Source organism: Macaca thibetana, chromosome 9 (genome assembly GCF_024542745.1).
Source record: "Macaca thibetana thibetana isolate TM-01 chromosome 9, ASM2454274v1, whole genome shotgun sequence".
Classification (NCBI taxonomy): domain Eukaryota; kingdom Metazoa; phylum Chordata; class Mammalia; order Primates; family Cercopithecidae; genus Macaca; species Macaca thibetana.
In genome coordinates this window covers 88,091,145-88,108,844 of record NC_065586.1, presented here as the reverse complement: position 1 = coordinate 88,108,844, position 17,700 = coordinate 88,091,145, and the positions used below count along the sequence as shown (strand labels likewise).

The following is a 17,700-nucleotide window of genomic DNA, read 5'->3' as shown; positions in this document are numbered from 1 at the left end:
AAGATTTTGTTACTTGAAATTGGGTTATTGCATGTAAAAGAATATCTATTGTGTGTGGTGGGGGAGGGGAAGGAGGTATCTATTTCTCACTTTGCTGTAAATAAGCAAAAACAAAAACAAAACAAAAAAACCCCGAAAAAACAAAGAACAACCCCAAGAACACAAAACAAACTATACAGGCAGTTGCTGAGAGACGTTGCATACTACCTTTGTAAATTTTATCTTAATCTATTGCTTACCTTTTGTTTGAAAAGGTCTTATTTATTAAAGGTGTGTCTTGACCTTGACAGAGTGAATTTATGCAGAAAGCGAAATTTATATTTTTAAGGAGTGTTGAGAAGAGAAATGGGTGTTCCTGGTATAAAATTTTTAAAATTCAATGAATATATTAACATTGATTACAGCTATTATAAAATGTTCTGAGTCCAGCTTACTTTTTGGCTTTTTTGCTGAGGTATAGCATTAATTTTTCCATGAAGAGCATGTAGTTTAAACTGAAGGCATTAACAACAAGCATTGATAAAAGCAACCGGAAAAGCAGAGTGATATTAAAATTATAATCAAATGCCTATTTCAGCCATGATGATATGGCTATTATAAAGACAATTCTAGCTCACTGAAAGTGACTCAAATCTCAGATTATAATGGTTTACTGCAGCACTGTTTAAACCAAGTATGAAAATGTCTGTTTCTATGACCATCTTCTTTGGCAGCAATAGAACTTTGTCTTTCTAAATCAAAGCTTCATTTGCCTCTTTGTATTGTATTTTGCAATACCGATCAAAGCCATTGTTTTAGACCAAGGGAACTAAGGAACATGAAAGCAATATTAAACAGATTTTATTGGTAGTAGCCGGCAATCTGTGTTGTATATTATATTGAGTTGGGTTTTTTCCCTGGGGGGGTTGAAGGGAGGAAAGGCAGGGGAATGAGGAATAGAAGGGAGAGCAAGGTGGCTGCGAAGCATTTCCTTTAGCCCACCACTATTTTGTGTATGAAACTTTGAAATAAAAGATATTAATGAACCATTTTAATGATAGTTTTTAATAAAATAATCGAACTACTTTTAATCCCATTTCTTGTCTGATATATTTTGCATAATAGTTAATAATTTCATTTTCTGATACATTGATTTTAACAATAGTTATTATCATGAGGATGTCTAGAGCCAGAGCTTCTGTGTGTATCTGAATGCCTTTTCACAAGTGTCCTGAGAAAGATTCCTCTCCAAGTATCTGGGTTAATTAAGTAACTGCATTAAATTTATTAATAACTTAGTTGCAATTGTACTGAATCATCATCTAAAAATAATTATATGTTTGGTCATATGCCCCTAACATTCAAAATATTTGTTTTTAGGGTCTCAGAAGTGTAATATTTATATATTTAAAGCAATTAAGATGTTCTAAGGACAAGCTAACTACATGTATGGCCATCTCTGGGTTTTGAGTGATTAATTTTCATCCTTGAATAAGAAAACAGGCTATATGGTAGAGGTGAATATAGCCCTTCTATGTGAGATGGAAAATACCATACACTCCTTATATGGCTAAATGAAGCAGTGATGGCAATGCACTATAATTACAATGTATGAAAATTTGGGACTTTGTACTCCTCTATTTTTAACACTTTTGCTAGCATATGGTAATTCAGGGTCTTCAAACCATAGTGTTTCGCTGCTAATACTAGTGATAAGAGAATGGATTCTAAATTTGCTAAAGTCTTGTGACCAACAGCAGCAGGAGGATTCAAAATTGAAAATCTGGCAACCCCAGAATTATCTTGACTGTCTACTTTAATCTCAGGGTTTTTTTTAAAGCCCCACCCCCACCCTATCTCACAGGCGCTCGCTCGCTCGTGCGCACTCTCTCTCTCTGACCTTAAATCCAACCAGAAGCATTTCTCCACTCTGCAGAGAAATTCTCAGGCTCCTGTTGAGACCTGAAGCACTGAGATGCCAAGAAATCTCTTGTGCGGCAGAATTGGAGACAAGAAAATTGGGGAATAAGCAGAAAAACCATAATCCTTAGAGTAACAAGAAGCAAGCACTTCCAAACGTTTCAGTAGGTTTTTACTTCTTTAAAAACGTTTTTTTTTAAACTGTCTCCTAACAAAATGGAGTAGCTGCAGCTACTGGGAGGCCAGAGAATGATTGTGCAGCCGAGTCCTTCTAACAAATGCCAAGGATTTCCTCCCTCGTGGTTCGCTGCAGCTAAATGAAACAATTACCAACGCAAGAAGGCAGTTTGCTAATAAAGAGGGCTGAAACTGTGTTTTTGTTTGTTTTGTTTGTTTTTTTAAAAAGTGTTCGAGCTGGGGAAGGGAGAAGAAAGGGTCGTGTGTGCGGTGTCTTTTTAACCTTGCTGAAGGACGCAGCAGTATTTATTGACGTATGCAAATAACTGGGGGAGGGTGGTGCTTGGGAAAAAACAGGAACCAGAATCAGTTTCTCATTGCAGGGCGAACGCTCTGAGTTCCGGTGAAGGGAAAAGAGACGTGGCGAAATTGCTGTCTTTCTGTCTTATAAGCACATCTCTCACTAGTACAGAAAAGGAACCAAGACTTCTGAAAGGGTGAAGACGCTCTCACAGTATCTTTAGAGACCTTGCTCGACACCTTCCCTACCCCCCACCCAACAGCCCGACCTGTTCTTCTAAATGGGAGATTATGGATTTGCATTGCAATTGGCTAGTAGCGGTGGCGATGGATTTTCGCAAGTGAAACACCCGCCCGCTTCAGCGAGGGACATTCATGATCACATTGACAATAACGCGTCTCTCTTTTTTCCCGTTTCAGCTGCGCAAACCATGCAGGATGATTTACTGATGGACAAAAGCAAAACCCAGCCCCAGCCCCAGCAGCAGCAGCGGCAGCAGCAGCAGCAGCAGCAGCAGCCCCAACCTGAGTCCAGCGTATCCGAAACCCCGTCCACGCCCCACTCCTCAGAGACCCCCAAGCCGGAGGAAAACAGCGCAGTGCAGGCCCTCAGCCCAGCCGCTGCCCCGCCGGCCCCCAACGGCTCGGACAAGATGCAGATGGAATCACCGCTCCTGCCAGGCTTGAGTTTCCATCAGCCCCCTCAGCAGCCGCCGCCGCCTCAGGAGCCCGCGGCGCCGGGCGCGTCGCTGTCGCCGTCCTTCGGCAGCACCTGGTCCACGGGCACCACGAACGCGGTAGAGGACAGCTTCTTCCAGGGGATCACCCCAGTCAACGGGACCATGCTCTTCCAGAACTTCCCGCACCATGTCAACCCAGTCTTCGGAGGCACTTTCTCCCCGCAGATCGGCCTGGCGCAGACCCAGCACCACCAGCAGCCGCCGCCGCCTGCGCCCGCGCCGCAGCCGGCACAGCCGGCGCAGCCCCCGCAGGCGCAGCCCCCGCAGCAGCGCCGCTCGCCCGCCAGCCCCAGCCAGGCGCCCTACGCGCAGAGGAGCGCCGCCGCAGCGTACGGCCACCAGCCCATCATGACCAGCAAGCCGTCCTCGTCTTCGGCGGTTGCAGCCGCTGCTGCCGCAGCCGCCGCCTCGTCGGCCTCGTCCAGCTGGAACACGCACCAAAGCGTGAATGCAGCCTGGAGCGCACCGTCCAACCCCTGGGGCGGCCTGCAGGCGGGCCGGGACCCTCGCCGGGCGGTCGGTGTGGGCGTGGGTGTGGGTGTCGGGGTGCCTTCCCCACTCAACCCCATCTCGCCACTCAAAAAACCCTTCTCCAGCAACGTGATCGCGCCGCCCAAGTTCCCTCGCGCGGCCCCGCTCACTTCTAAGTCCTGGATGGAGGATAACGCTTTCCGGACCGATAATGGTAACAATCTGTTGCCATTTCAGGTAATGCTGTGATGCACCTGCACACTCCTTCCCCCTGACCCGCTCCTTTTGCCCCTTCTCTGACTTTTAATCATCTACCCGCTTTTATTTAAAAAGAGCAGCAATGTCCAGCTCCTCTTTCTCCTTCCGAAGCCTCCAGTTCTTTAGGGCTGTTCCATTCTCGGAAGATGAGGTTGGGAGAACGTTGCGATTGCTGGAGGAATCATATTCGTCCCTTCAGGGTAGAAGAAGCCGTTTTCTTTTAGTTTATTTTTTCCTTCATGGTGTTTGTACCTCTTATTTTGACTTCCTTTGACAAGTAAAGCTGCAAGTGTGTGGCAGGGTGCCGGCATAGTCCTAGGATGAGTAGGCTGAGATTCCTATCATTTTGAGTAGCTACACATTTCAGGTTATGCAATCCTGAGCTCAGGGTGCCGCCTGCAAGCTGTCCACACCCAAACCACCCTGGCTTTACTCTTAAAGAGGTTAACAACCCTTGAGTGGTGCTATTTCAGACGGTTGCATATGCTCAATTGAACTAATGTGAACACATGTGTTTATGTCTCGCTAAGGTGCTAGAATCATTAATAACAATCAGCATATTGCCCCTGCTGGGAAAATTATGAGTGTGAGATTCCAATCAACACTCACAACTGTGTAAGGCAAGAAGGTGGAAGAGTGGAAATTCTAAGGGCAACCCTTTCCATGTTACCTAGAAGAAGGATTTTTTTTTTTTTTTTGCAAGAGGTAAGAGACAATAGGACGTGACCTTCAGAGCCATATTGCAATGGAGTCTATTTGCTAGCTAGCACTGAAATATTTAAAGCTGCAGTGTCCTTCACCAGTTGGGTTAAGAAGACAATACAGATCAATTACATCATTTGAAACTGGGCAAAGTGAAAGTCTTGCAACTTTAATGAAAAATGAGTCTTGTGTCTTGGTGTTAAATGCCAATGAAAAACTCAGGAAGTGCCCCAGACAAAAAGGTTGAAATGAAGAGTGTCCTTGTTTCTGTTCTTGCTGTCTGATCTAGTCCACAGCCATCGCAGTTGGCAGCGTCCTGGGCATCTTGGGTTGGAAAGGTGTAGTACGGGTGTGTGTTCACGGGCGGCTTTTGCTCCCAGGCAAACGCTTATCCTTCACGTATAAGTTGATTTGGTTATAAGCTTCTAGGCTCAGTTAAATAAAAAGGGGAGAGGGGAAGGCCTCCATCAAGACCCAATTTGGATGGTCAAGGAAATGAAGCAGAAATCCTTTGAGGAGTGCTTGGTAGAACTGACAGTTTGACAGAGGTATAGTGTCAGGTGCAGTTGCAGCCTTCATCTCTTTATATTGCAGATGTTTGGAGTGGCTCCCATTCATGAAGGAAGAGATGAGGTTATTGAGAAGAACATGACTCTCTAGGTTAGAGTAGTAATTTTTAACTTTGACAGTTCAAGGGAGTCCCTGAAACCTCTAAATTGTGTATATGAGAGTTTTTAACGAGAGAGGATCTTCACAAGGGATTTTCACAACGATCCTTCAGGAATGGAAGATTTTAATATTAAGTTGTATTTCTTCCCATTCTAAAGTTTGTTTATTTTAATAAAATGAAGAGATTTTGCAAGATGGGATTCGTTTCATAGACAAAAGGAGGAATTTGCTTTCTGGAATTTATGTGCTTATTTTTGGAGGGGGTAGGGCAGGGAGGCTGCATTTGGTAGGAGAGGCCCTCTTTTTCTAACATTCCCTCTCTTTATTCTCATGCTCCCTACCTGAGTTCAGTCCTGGAGGATAACCTAAAATCTTACAGGGAGTTTCGGGAGCTGATAATGTAGACAGATCTTGTTATCTTTTTCTAGGAGTTGACTCTGAATACAACTAGCTGTTGGTGAATTATCTCCTGGCATGGGGATTAGCGAGAGATTAAATCTACATAGTTTCCTCAAACCTGATATTGATGAGTAGTATAGGGATTGCCATTTGTTACTCAGCAAACCATTCACCAATGATGCTAGTAAGAGCCAAATGGACTGGATTGAGTTTAGTCTCATCTTTCCATCCCTGGTGATGCTATTAGATAGGCAAAAATGGCCAAAAAATTTGTAGGAGGACAGATTTTATTGAAAATTGAGCATTATTTATTTGGCCTCAGGAAGAATTACATATACATTATGTCTCATTTCTTTTTCATAAAACGGAGCTTAGGGTGTTGAAGCAATTTTAGGATCAGAGGAGGAAGCTGGTTGTGCTTTGGCTGGAATGTTAGACTTGGTTTCTGTTGATAACTGTACCAAGTTTGTCTTAGAAACAAAGAACACCTGAGTCTTGTGTGCAGAATTTTGTGTATGTGCATTGTTGAAATAGTTTTTCTAAATAAGGCAGAAAATAAGTGGTTCTGATGACTTTTTCAAAATATTTACTCTGGCAAATGTGATTTTATTTAAATCAGAGTTTATAGAATACCAACTTTATTTTTTATTTAACAGACTTTTTGAGCTATTAATAAAAGAGTCTTTCTACAGTGATCTACTCTAATGTATGTTAAAATTTTAAAAGAAACCCATTCTACCCTGCACTGCTTCTTTTTTGCGAGTTTCTACCAACACAATAGATTTTGAGTAGCTTTACTTACATGGTTTATATTGTAAAAGCAATCACTATCACTGTTTTTTTTTTTTTTGAGACAAAGTTTCACTTTTGTTGCCCAGGCCGGAGTGCAGTGGCATGATCTTGGCTCACTGCAACCTCCGCCTCCCCAGTTCAAGCAATTCTCCTGCCACAGCCTCCCAAGTAGCCGGGATTAAAGGCGTCCACCACCACGCCCGGCTAATTTTTTATATTTTTAGTAGAGACGGGTTTCACCATGTTGGCCAAGCTGGTCTTGAACTCCTGACCTTAGGTGATCCACCTGCCTTGGCGTCCCAAAGTGCTGGGATTACAGGCATGAGCCACCATGCCTGGCCTAGCAATCACTGTATTTGAATGTTGTTTTACAAACTATAATACTTTTCTATTCTAATAAAGTTGATTTGTTTCCCTGGGTTTTGGTGGCTGCTTTCTTAGGGATTACTTTTATCTAAAAGTCACTTCATTTCTATAAATAGGGAAACTGAGATCGTGAGAGGTAGAGTGACTGAACTCAAGTCCTACAGCTCTAGCTAAGTTTGTTGTATGTGTCCTTAATGTCCATGTAGTGCAGGTGCTGTCTGGTAGAATTCATTTTAAGTAAGATTCTCTTTGGACTCCATTCAAAGGGTTAGTGAAGTTTTCTATTAGGCCGATGCATTTTGGTGATGCACCTCTCAGCAACAGAGCTCAGGAACAGTGAGGCACTCCACTGAAGGGAATTATATATATGAGTCTTTCTATATTTCTATAAGACAAGGAAGCCTAGGTATATATGAGTTTGGCGCGTAAGTAATTGAGGGTTTTGCCATTACTTTTTTGCCATAAAAGTAATGGCAAAACCCACAATTACTTATGCACCAATTTAATAAAAGGACTAGAGCTGAGATATTATGTTGTAAATTTGGGTTTAAATAGCATTGCTGTCAAGAAAACATTAGGAGGGACTTTTGAGAGCACCCATTCTAGACTACTCTGCTCATTTTACAGAGGATAAAATCAAAGTCCCAACATGTGAGGTGACTTACCCAGGTTCAGGTTGATAATTTCTGTCAGAAGCAAGCTTTGACAGCAGATTGCCTGGATTTAAATCTCCATTTTGCCAGTTACTGGCTTTGTAATCATGAACAAATTATATAAACATGCTGGCTCTCAATTCCTCACCTGTAAAACGGGAATAAAATGTGAAACTAAATATAAACTGCGTAGCACAGTGCCTGGCCCATAGTAAGGTATCCCATAAATGTAAGGTTATGACTATTGTTATTGTAATGGTGACCATAGGCTTTGCATGATCTTGTCATAATATTGATTACTGATTTTTTTTTTTTTTTCTTTCTTTTTTTTTTTGGAGACGGAGTCTCGCTCTGTCGCCCAGGCTGGGGTGCAGTGGCTGGATCTCAGCTCACTGCAAGCTCCGCCTCCTGGGTTCATGCCATTCTCCTGCCTCAGTCTCCCAAGTAGCTGGGACTACAGACGTCTGCCACCTCGCCCAGCTAGTTTTTTTTTGTATTTTTTAGTAGAGACGGGGTTTCACCGTGTTAGCCAGGATGGTCTCGATCTCCTGACCTCGTGATCCGCCCGTCTCGGCCTCCCAAAGTGCTGGGATTACAGGCTTGAGCCACTGCGCTCGGCTCTTTTTTTTGTTTTGTTTTGTTTTTTGAGACAGTGTCTCACCCTGTCACGCAGGCTGGAGTGCAGTGTGCGATGTTGGCTCACTGCAGCCTCCACTTCCCGGGTTCATGTGATTCTCCTGCCTCAGCTTCCCAAGTAGCTGGGATAACAGACCACACCCAGCTAATTTTTGTATTTTTAGTAGAGATGGAATTTCGCCCTATTGGTCAGGCTGGTCTTGAACTCCTGACCTCAAGTGATCTGCCTGCCTTGGCCTACCAAAGTAGATTACCAGTTTTTCATACACTGCATTCTAAATATCCCCAAACGTCAGTGTAATGCCATTTGTTCTTTTTTCCTATCTGATGGTACCCTCATGATCAGAGCCTTTGGCCATCGTAGTAATGTGATGATCCAGCATTTACCTATGGGCCAGGCCCTGTGCCAAACACTTTACATCTAGTTTCTCACTGGAACTCCTTTGAGATAGGAACTCCTTTGACATAGGAGGACTATTATTATTCTTGCTTATTGTTTTGTTTTGTTTTTGTTTTTTGGGGGGACGGAGTCACGCTCTGTCGCCCAGACTGGAGTGCAGTGGCGTGATCTTGGCTTACTGCAAACTCTGCCTCCCGGGTTCAAGCGATTCTCCTGCCTCAGCCTCGTGAGTAGCTGGGATTACAGGTGCGCGCTACCATGTCCAGCTAATTTTTGTATTTTTAGTGGAGACAGGGTTTCACCATGTTGGTCAGGCTGGTCTCGAACTCCTGACCTCGTGATCTGCCCACCTCAGCCTCCCAAAGTGCTGGGATTACAGGCATGAGCCACTGTGCCCGGCCTATTATCCTTGTTATATTGACAAATAAATTGAGGTTCAGTAAATTTACACTATTTGTTTAAGACCACAGCCAGTAATTGGCAAAGTTGCCTCCAGAGCCCATGGCTCCTACTCCCTTGACTATTCTACCTCTAGGGCATTGCTTAATAGTGCAGTGTAGATGTAAGAAACTGGACTGAATCTGTACTTGACCCTATGAGATACGCTGGAAGTTGTGTTTTGAAAAAATTTTGTATTTGTAGAAATGCAGGAAGAAAAAAATACAGTGACTATAAATATACTTCCATGATGATTCACCAGTTATAATTTTTTCTGTTTACTTTATATATTTTTGAATATTATGAAATCAAAGTCCCGAAATAGGAAGTGACTTACCCAGGTTCAGGTTGATAATTTGTCACAGAAGCAGGCTTTAGCAGCAGATTGCCTGGATTCAAATTTAATTTGGAAAAAAAATTCACATTATTCCATGCTTTCTGTCTGTATCTCTGCCTTTATTCCTCTCTTTTTTTTTTTTTTTTTTTTGAGATGAAGTCTCACTTTGTTCCCCAGGCTGGAGTACAGTGGTACGATCTCGGCTTACTGCAACCTCCACCTCTGGGTTCAAACGATTCTCATGCCTCAGCCTCCCAAGTAGCTGGGACTACAGGCATGCGCCACCATGCCTGGCTGATTTTTGTATTTTTGGTAGAGATGGGGTTTCACTGTGTTGGCCAGGCTGGTCTTGAACTCCTGACCTCGGTTCTGCCTGCATCGGCCTCCGAAAGTGCTGGGATTACAGGCATGAGCCAACGCACCTAGCCTATCTGTCTCCTTTTCCTTCTGCTCCCAAGTTAAAGGTGATTGCAGGGAGTTTTATATTTTATGACATGTCTAGTTAAATATAACTTAGTATTAATTTTGCTGGTGTGTTATCAATAACAAAGGAAGAAATTTCTTACATGAATTCATGGGAATACAAATGATATTAAAAGCAAAACAAATATGCCTACTCATAATAAATTTTTAGGAAATATCAATATTTTTCAAGTAGTTTGTGTTCCTTTTCCTTTTTTTTCGAGTAGTTTGTGTTCTGTCCATTTCCTTTTTTTTTTTTTTTTAAAGACAGAATCTGTCGCCCAGGCTAGAGTATAGTGGCATGATCTTGGCTGACTGCAACCTCTGCCTTCCCTGTTCAAGCAATTCTCATTCCTCAACCTCCCTAGGAGCAGGGATTACAGTTGTGCACCACCATGCCCCACTAGTTTTTGTATTTTTAGTAGAGACAGGGTGACGGGGTTTCATCGTGTTGGCCAGGCTAATTTTGAACTCGTGATCTCGAGTTATCTGCCAGCCTTGGCCTCCCAAAGTGCTGGGATTAGAGGTGTGAGCCACCGCATCTGGCCCCCCGCCTTTTTTTTTAAGACCATCTTTTCAGGAGGTAATATAAATGGTCTTGTTTATGCTTGCTTTTGAATAAGGATAGTATGACCTAGATTTAAAACTCTTTTCTAGTTGGTTTCTTAAAAATGCAAAACCACTTTAAGGTCCACTCATCCCCACAAACTGTTTCAGAACCTGTTATGACATGGTTGATATGAATGCCAGCAAAACCACATATCTATTTTCTATTTAAAAGAGGGATTGGTTAGGAAATATTAGGTTTTTGTGCTACTAGAAACGTTAATATAAAACTATGCGCTTCAAAATTGCATGTTGAAAAGTGGTTAGCTTTGTTTAAACTCTTTTATGACCTCGTCGTGAGTTAGTACCAAAGAACCCTCTTAGAAATGTAATTTAGATATCCTCTGACAAAGACACAAATTTCTACTTACATAGCTTTCTCTGTTGGTTAGCCAATTTGATGTGTTTCTTTTTTTTTTTTTTTTTTTGAGACAGAGTTTCGCACTGTCGCCCAGGCTGGAATGCAATGGCACGATCTCTGCTCACTGCATCCTCTGCCTCCCAGGTTCAAGTGATTCTCCTGCCTCAGCTTCCCAAGGAGCTGGGATTACAGGTGCCTGCCACCATGCCCGGCTAATTTTTTGGGTATTTTTAGTAGAGACGGGATTTCACTATGTTGGCAGGCTGGTCTTGAACTCCTGGCCTTGTGATCCGCCCACCTCAGCCTTCCAAAGTGCTGGGATTACAGGTGTGAGCCACCATGCCTGGCCCAATTTGATGTATTTCAAGGGCTGTATAAGGTGTAATGCTGTCCAGTTGGAACTGGTTTTCATTGCTAAGTTGATTTTTTATAGTATTTTGATCTGCAGGTATCAAAAGATTATGCTCTGTTGCTCAGGCACGGTGGCTCATGCCTGTAATCCCAGCACTTTGGGAGGTCGAGGTGGGTGTATCACCTGAGGTCAGGAGTTCAAGACCAACCTGGCCAACATGGTGAAACCCTGTCTCTACTAAAAAACTACAAATATTGACTGAGTGTGGTGGTGGGTGCCTGTAATCCCAGCTACTCAGGAGGCTGAGGCAGGAAAATTGCATGACCCTGGGAGGTGGAGGTTGCAGTGAGCTGAGATCATGCTATTGCCCTCCAGCCTGGATGGCAAGAGTGAAACTCCATCTCAAAAAAAAAAAAAAGTGCTTTGTTTACTGCAATATGAGAAGTTTGAGGCCAGGCGCGGTGGCTAACACCTATAATCCCAACACTTTGGGAGGCCGAGGTGGATGGATCATCTGAGGTCAGGAGTTTGAGACCAGCCTGGCCAACCTGGTGAAACCCTGTCTTTACTAAAAATGCGAAAATTAGCTGGGCGTGGTGGCGGGCTCTTGTAATTGCAGCTACTCGGGAGGCTGAGGCAGGAGAATCACTTGAACCCGGGAGGCGGAGGTTGCAGTGAGCCGAAATTAGGCTATTGCACTCCAGCTTAGGCAATAGAGCGAGACTCTGTCTTAAAAAAAAAAAAAAAAAGCAAAGTTTGATTTTACTGAGAAAAGAGAATTAGATGGAGGGGAGCATACAGTAGTGGACAACCCATGAAGCTTGGAATAAGGAAGACACTGGTTAAAGCCTTGGCTCTCTCACTAATGATGGGGTCAAGTCACTTATCCAGTGATTCCTTTTCCCAGTCTGCGAAAATGGAGGGAAGGACTAGGGGAGAGAGAGTGGACAGAAGGGAAAAGGAGCTGGGAGGGGAGAGGGAGCCTAGCTTCAGGGTTTGGTTTGTGAGAGAATGTATACAAAGTGTTCTGAAAATTATATACTGTTAGAGGAATACTGTTGTGGCTTTTGGATGCCTGCCTAACTTCTGTAATTGTAGTCGGAGTTAGAGTTTAAAAGAGGAAATATTGTTGATATTCAGTAGTCCAAAGTTAAACACTAGCTGATGGCATATAGTGGAGGGGGCTAGAAAGAGGCATGGAAGAACATTGAAAGGCACTTTGTATATTAGGGTAACTGCCTATTCTAGAAAGCTAGTCATGGTGGTCTGAAGATGAGGGAGTATATATAGACTTATGTCACACTAATGGTGGAGATGTGTGACTATCTGCTTGTGCTTGTGGCTGACTCACCAATGTAAGCGTAAGGGTTTTCCTGGATCCATGAACATTTTAATTGGTGATGGGAGAAATGCTTAAAACTCTTAATTTTCTGACTGCTATAAGGGTTGGGTTGATTTTGATGGTTCTGGGGATATCAAGGGTCTAATTTGAATCTCCTTACCACCATTTCCCTGTAGGCCATGTCTGACTCTCTGTAGGGGCCAGTGTGGTTGTCAGAGTTAGAATTCAGGATGGAGCCTCAAGTTTTGATCTTGAGAGTTGAGGTAATATAGCCATACTTATAGGAGGCTTTCCTGGGGAGGTTGCTGTACTTGCGGTAGAAACCAGCCTCACAAGGAATTTTCTACAGCTGGTCCTTATACCTTGTGGGTAGCTGCTTCTGTGAGGGTTCAAATGCCACATTTCACCTATTATACTTCAGTTCTGCTACATTTAGTTTTCACACTCTTTAGTGTTCTTTATGGTGCTGGGCATTTAAACTTCTTAATGTGAAACCATTCTAATATTTGCATTTTATAGGAATGCATATTTATGGGAATGCATATACTTTCCCATATAATATGGGAAAGTACTAGTGAATTAAAGTACTACGGTAACTTAGCATCTTGGAATAAAGCCTACTTTTCTCTCCTAAAAAGCACTATTATATAATTCTCAGAAATAATAAATATTATTATATAAATGCTTGTTGGCAGGCCTCAGAGGAGAGAAACAGAAATGGGCACAAAACAGCCTTTATATTATTTGAAGTGATCATAGAATTAATACACACAAAGGGAAGGAAACATTGTGTACTGATTATGTATGCATAGGACTATTGTGTGGCCAAATAGCTTCATTCCTCAAGCATTCAAACTCATTTCAAGGTCAAGATCAAAAACAAGTAACTCCCTGTCTGCAGTAACTCAGTGCAACTAATTAAATGGTCAATGCCATGAAGTAAATCAGTGCCTAGAAGTGCCTGACACTTAGTAGGTATTCATTAAATGAATGAATGAACATTTAAACCAAGTTATAATTTTGTCCTTTATCTTTACAATGTGATATATTTAATATTTTTGTGACAGATTCTCCATTCTAGTATTTCTTTTTTCTTTTTTTTTTTTTTAGACGGAGTTTCACTCTTGTTGCCCAGGCTGGAGTGCAATGGTGCGATCTCAGCTCACTGCAGCCTCCGCCTACTGGGTTCAAGCAATTCTCCTACCTCAGCCTCCCAAGTAGCTGGGATGATAGGCACGTGCCACCATGCCCTGCTAATTTTGGATTTTTTTTAGTAGAGATGGGGTTTCTCCATGTTGGTCAGGCTGGTCTCAAACTCCTGACCTCAGGTGATCCCCCACCTTGGCCTCCCAAAATGTTGGGATTACAGGCATGAGCCACCATGCCTGGCCCATTCTAGTATTTCTATACAAGGTATCTATAGAATATGGAAACATAGGTGAATGTACATAATACTATAAAGGACATCTTCAATTTGTAAAAATATAAAATATTATGTTCCCCAGACTTTATGGACACCCCATAGTTCTGGCCTGTGACTTCATATATGTAGGTTTGGTATGCCAAGAAGTAAGCAGAGTTCTTGCTTTGACATAAAAGGTTTATGACAGCCAATAAATGGGAACACTAGCTTATGTCTTAAGAGTTAGATTTTTCTTTATCCCTTTATCGTTGATTGACTCACTCTTTTGGAGTTAGTTTATCTTGTTATGGTGATTTGGTTTGTTTCTGTACTTGTCATGTCGAGTTATTAACAATAGAGCAGACTAGAATGAGAGTCAGGATAATTTTGACAATAACACTTAGAAATATTAAGGAGAAGGCTGGGTGTGGCTGCTGAGGACTGTATTTGCAGCACTTTGGGAGGCCAAGGTGGGAGGATTACTTGAGTCCAGCTGTTCAAGACCAGCTTGGGCAATATAGTAAGACACTGTCTCAAAAAAATTTTTTTTTTAAATTAGCTGGGCATAGTGTTATATGCTTGTAGTTCTAGCTACTCAGGAGGCTGAGGCAGGAGGATTGCTTGAGCTCAGGAGTTTGAGGTTGTAGTGAGCCATGATTGTGCCACTGCACTACAGCCTAGGTGACAGAGTGAGACCCTGTCTCTAAAAAAATTAAAATTAAAAAATTTTCCAGGTGAGGTGGCTTACTCCTGTAATCCCAGCACTTTGGGAGGCCAAGGTGGGTGGATCACGAGGTCAGGAGTTCAAGACCAGCCTGACCAACATGGTGAAATCCCGTCTCTACTAAAAATACAAACATTCGCTGGGCATGGTGGCATGCACCTATAATCCCAGCTGCTCAGGAGGCTAAGGCAGGAGAATTGCTTGAACCCAGGAGGCGGAGGTTGCAGTGAGCCGAGATTGCGCCACCGTACTCCATCCTGGGTGACAGAGTGAGACAGTCTCAAAATAAATAAATAAATAAATAAATAAATAAATAAATAAATAAGGAGGGCATTTTCTGGTTTGTTTGACAAAGAACAGGTTAGAGTAGGCCCATTCAGGCAGTCATTAATTCCAGGCATGTGAGATTAGAAAGCAGAGACGTAAAAGGCAAATAATTTTCTATCTTAAAGATGTGCTAGGGTTTTTGAGGGCTGATTAGGGATGGGAGGGAATATTTCAGAGGAAACATCTTAGTGATCTGACAATTGAACCCCCTACTCAAACTTTAGGAGTCCTAGTTCTTAAGTTTCAGATTAGCAACAATTAAAGGAGACAAGAGGTAAATGTATCTAGAAGCACCTCTCTTTTGCAATCTGGAGTGGAAAATTTATTTTCCTTTTTTGGACCGGAGAAATATAACCTAGATAAGCAGATAATTTAAAATAGTGAAAACCAGTAAAGTTTGTGAGTTTATGGAGGAAAGGCTGACAGATAATGTTTGGATCATTTATTATAAATCTGTTTCTGTGTTCGCATTTGATTTTATGGGTAGACTGTCCAACTCTTTGCCACATCATTGTTTAAAGCAATTATAGGCTGGGTGCGGTGGCTTATGCCTGTAATCTCAAAGCACTTTGGGAGGCCGAGGCAGGCGGATCACCTGAGGTCAGGAGTTCGAGACCAGGCTGGCAAACATGGTGAGACCGTGCTCTACTAAAAATACAAAAAATTAGCCAGGTGTGATGGTGCACGTCTGTAATCGCAGCTACTCACAGGCTGAGGCAGGAGAATAGCTTGAACCCGTGGGTGGAGGTTGCAGTGAGCCGAGATTGCCCCACTGTATCCAGCCTGGGTGACAGAGTGAGATTTCATCTCAAAAAAAGAAAAAAATAAAATAAGTAAATAAAGATGTTGTAACTAGTAGTAGAATCCTGAGGTCAGATAAACAGTTAAGAAGGATAGCATGAGGTAGTATTTTTGTTAACCATATAACTATTAAGGAATTCCTGATCAAAGGGATGGGATTTACATTGTTAAGTTTCTTTTGGCACCTGTGTTCAAAATCATAATCCACGTGCTCCAGCTTTTGGGCGTTGTATTATTTTGATGTCCTTCTCTAAACAGACACTACTAACACAAATATAGGGGACCAGGATGCCAGTACTGGCATCACACTTTCCACATAAATTATTTTATGTAATCCTTACACATTCTTGTGAATTAGGGATTATTATCCTATTTGAGACTCAGAGACTATTACCTAACTGGAAGTAAGAACTCTCCTCCACTCTCCCAACCTCAGACCACAGAGGTAACCAGGAGGGGAGTGCAGTCTCCCAGACCTTTTGTTTTGGAATCTCACAAACATACAGCACTCTAGAGGAGGGGCTTATTAGTTTTCATTTTATAAAAATAGGACAAAGTGCCCATATTGTGCAACAACCTTGTTTTTCAAGTGAACAGGTATTATTTCTGTTTCCTGTCTGTGCATATACCATATACAGAGTTTGACAAAATTGGGGCTCAGTCAGGAGGCGCTGCAGCTCTGAAGGGGGAGGGGGCGGAGATCCAAGTTCGCACCCTGCTCCCTGTTCCCTCCATCCCTTCCCCCTCCTTCTAAAGGCCCCCACCCCTCCAGGACCCTTCTCCCAGCTCCTGGCCCCTCCTGTGGGTCTCCTCCCTGAGCCCCCACTCTGCCCAGGTCAGCCCTGCTCTCTTCCTGCCTCTCCCTCAATATGCCTTTGATGTTCTATTCTTTACCCACATCTTCCCTAATTCCTCTTATACTACATTGTCTTTATAGTATTCATCACTCTCTGTAATGAGCCGGTTTATTTCGTTTTGTTCTAACGCACTAGAATGTAGGCTCCACAAGGGCAAGGACCTTTTCACTGAAGTGTCTCCAGGGGCTGTGACACTACCTGAGATATTTTGGGCACATGGTAAATATTTGTTGAGTGTGTTGATGATTTACATTTACAAATGACTGATTAGGCATTTATTGGTCATTTGCATGTAGCTACCAGTGTGAGTAATTAAAACATTTAGCTGGTTTCTACCAAGTGTAAGGCTGGTAGGAATTAAAGTTGAACCATACATTTCCTGTTTTCAGACAACTCCCTGACAAACATGTATTAAAATATAGAATCATAAGGTCTAAAACAAGAGTGTGTTGTGTGCAACAAAGAGAGTTTGTACTTGAATCAGACAAAAGAATGATTAAATTTGTGTGTGGTTGGGAAATCTCCAGGAAAATCTTCAATAGTTTAAGGTATTTTCGGAGTTTTTCTGATTTTGAAAGTAATACCTGTTAACTATTTAAAACTTGAGAGGGAAAAAACACGGATAAAAAACCCCAATTGCCCATAATTCTTTTTTTTTTGAGATGGAGCCTCGCTCTGTTGCCCAGGCTGGAGTGCAGTGGTGCAGTCTGGGCTCACTGTAAGCTCCGCCTCCGGGGTTCAAGCAATTCTCCTGCCTCAGCCTCCTGAGTAGCTCGGATTACAGGTGCTTGCCCCACCACGCCCAGCTAATTTCTGTATTTTTAGTAGAGATGGGATTTCACCATGTTGGTCAGGCTGGTCTCAAACTCCTGACCTTGTGATCTGCCTGCCTCGGTCTCCCGAAATGCTGGGATTACAGGCGTGAGCCACCACACCCAGCCAATTGCCCATAATTCTGTTAACCAGATACAAATACTCTTAATGTTTTGATGTATTTTCTGTTAATTATCTCTTTTTTGTGTATGTGTAATGTAATTTACATAGTGGAGATCATTCTGTTTATGCAGTTTTACCATTTTATAGCCATATTTTAAACATTTTATATAATTATATAAACATTTTGATGATTGCATAATATTCCATTATGGGAATCCATTATGACAAAATGTTAATCCATTATATAAAATGTTAATCCATTATATAAAATGTTTTCATATTTGGGGGATTTA

At 42.4% G+C, this 17,700-nt stretch overlaps 1 protein-coding gene across 7 annotated transcripts in view; it reads left to right on the top strand.

Annotated features, from left to right (window-relative positions):
• CPEB3 (cytoplasmic polyadenylation element binding protein 3) overlaps positions 1 to 17,700 on the top strand; it is a 242,406-nt gene that overhangs the window by 41,237 nt on the left and 183,469 nt on the right. For 4 of the 7 annotated variants that reach the window (XM_050804449.1, XM_050804448.1, XM_050804444.1 and 1 more), the window contains exon 2: positions 2,797 to 3,824. In XM_050804449.1, coding sequence (XP_050660406.1) covers positions 2,808 to 3,824 — 1,017 coding nt within the window. In that variant the 5' untranslated portion in view covers positions 2,797 to 2,807. The other 3 variants (XM_050804447.1, XM_050804446.1, XM_050804450.1) reach the window with 3 other exon arrangements.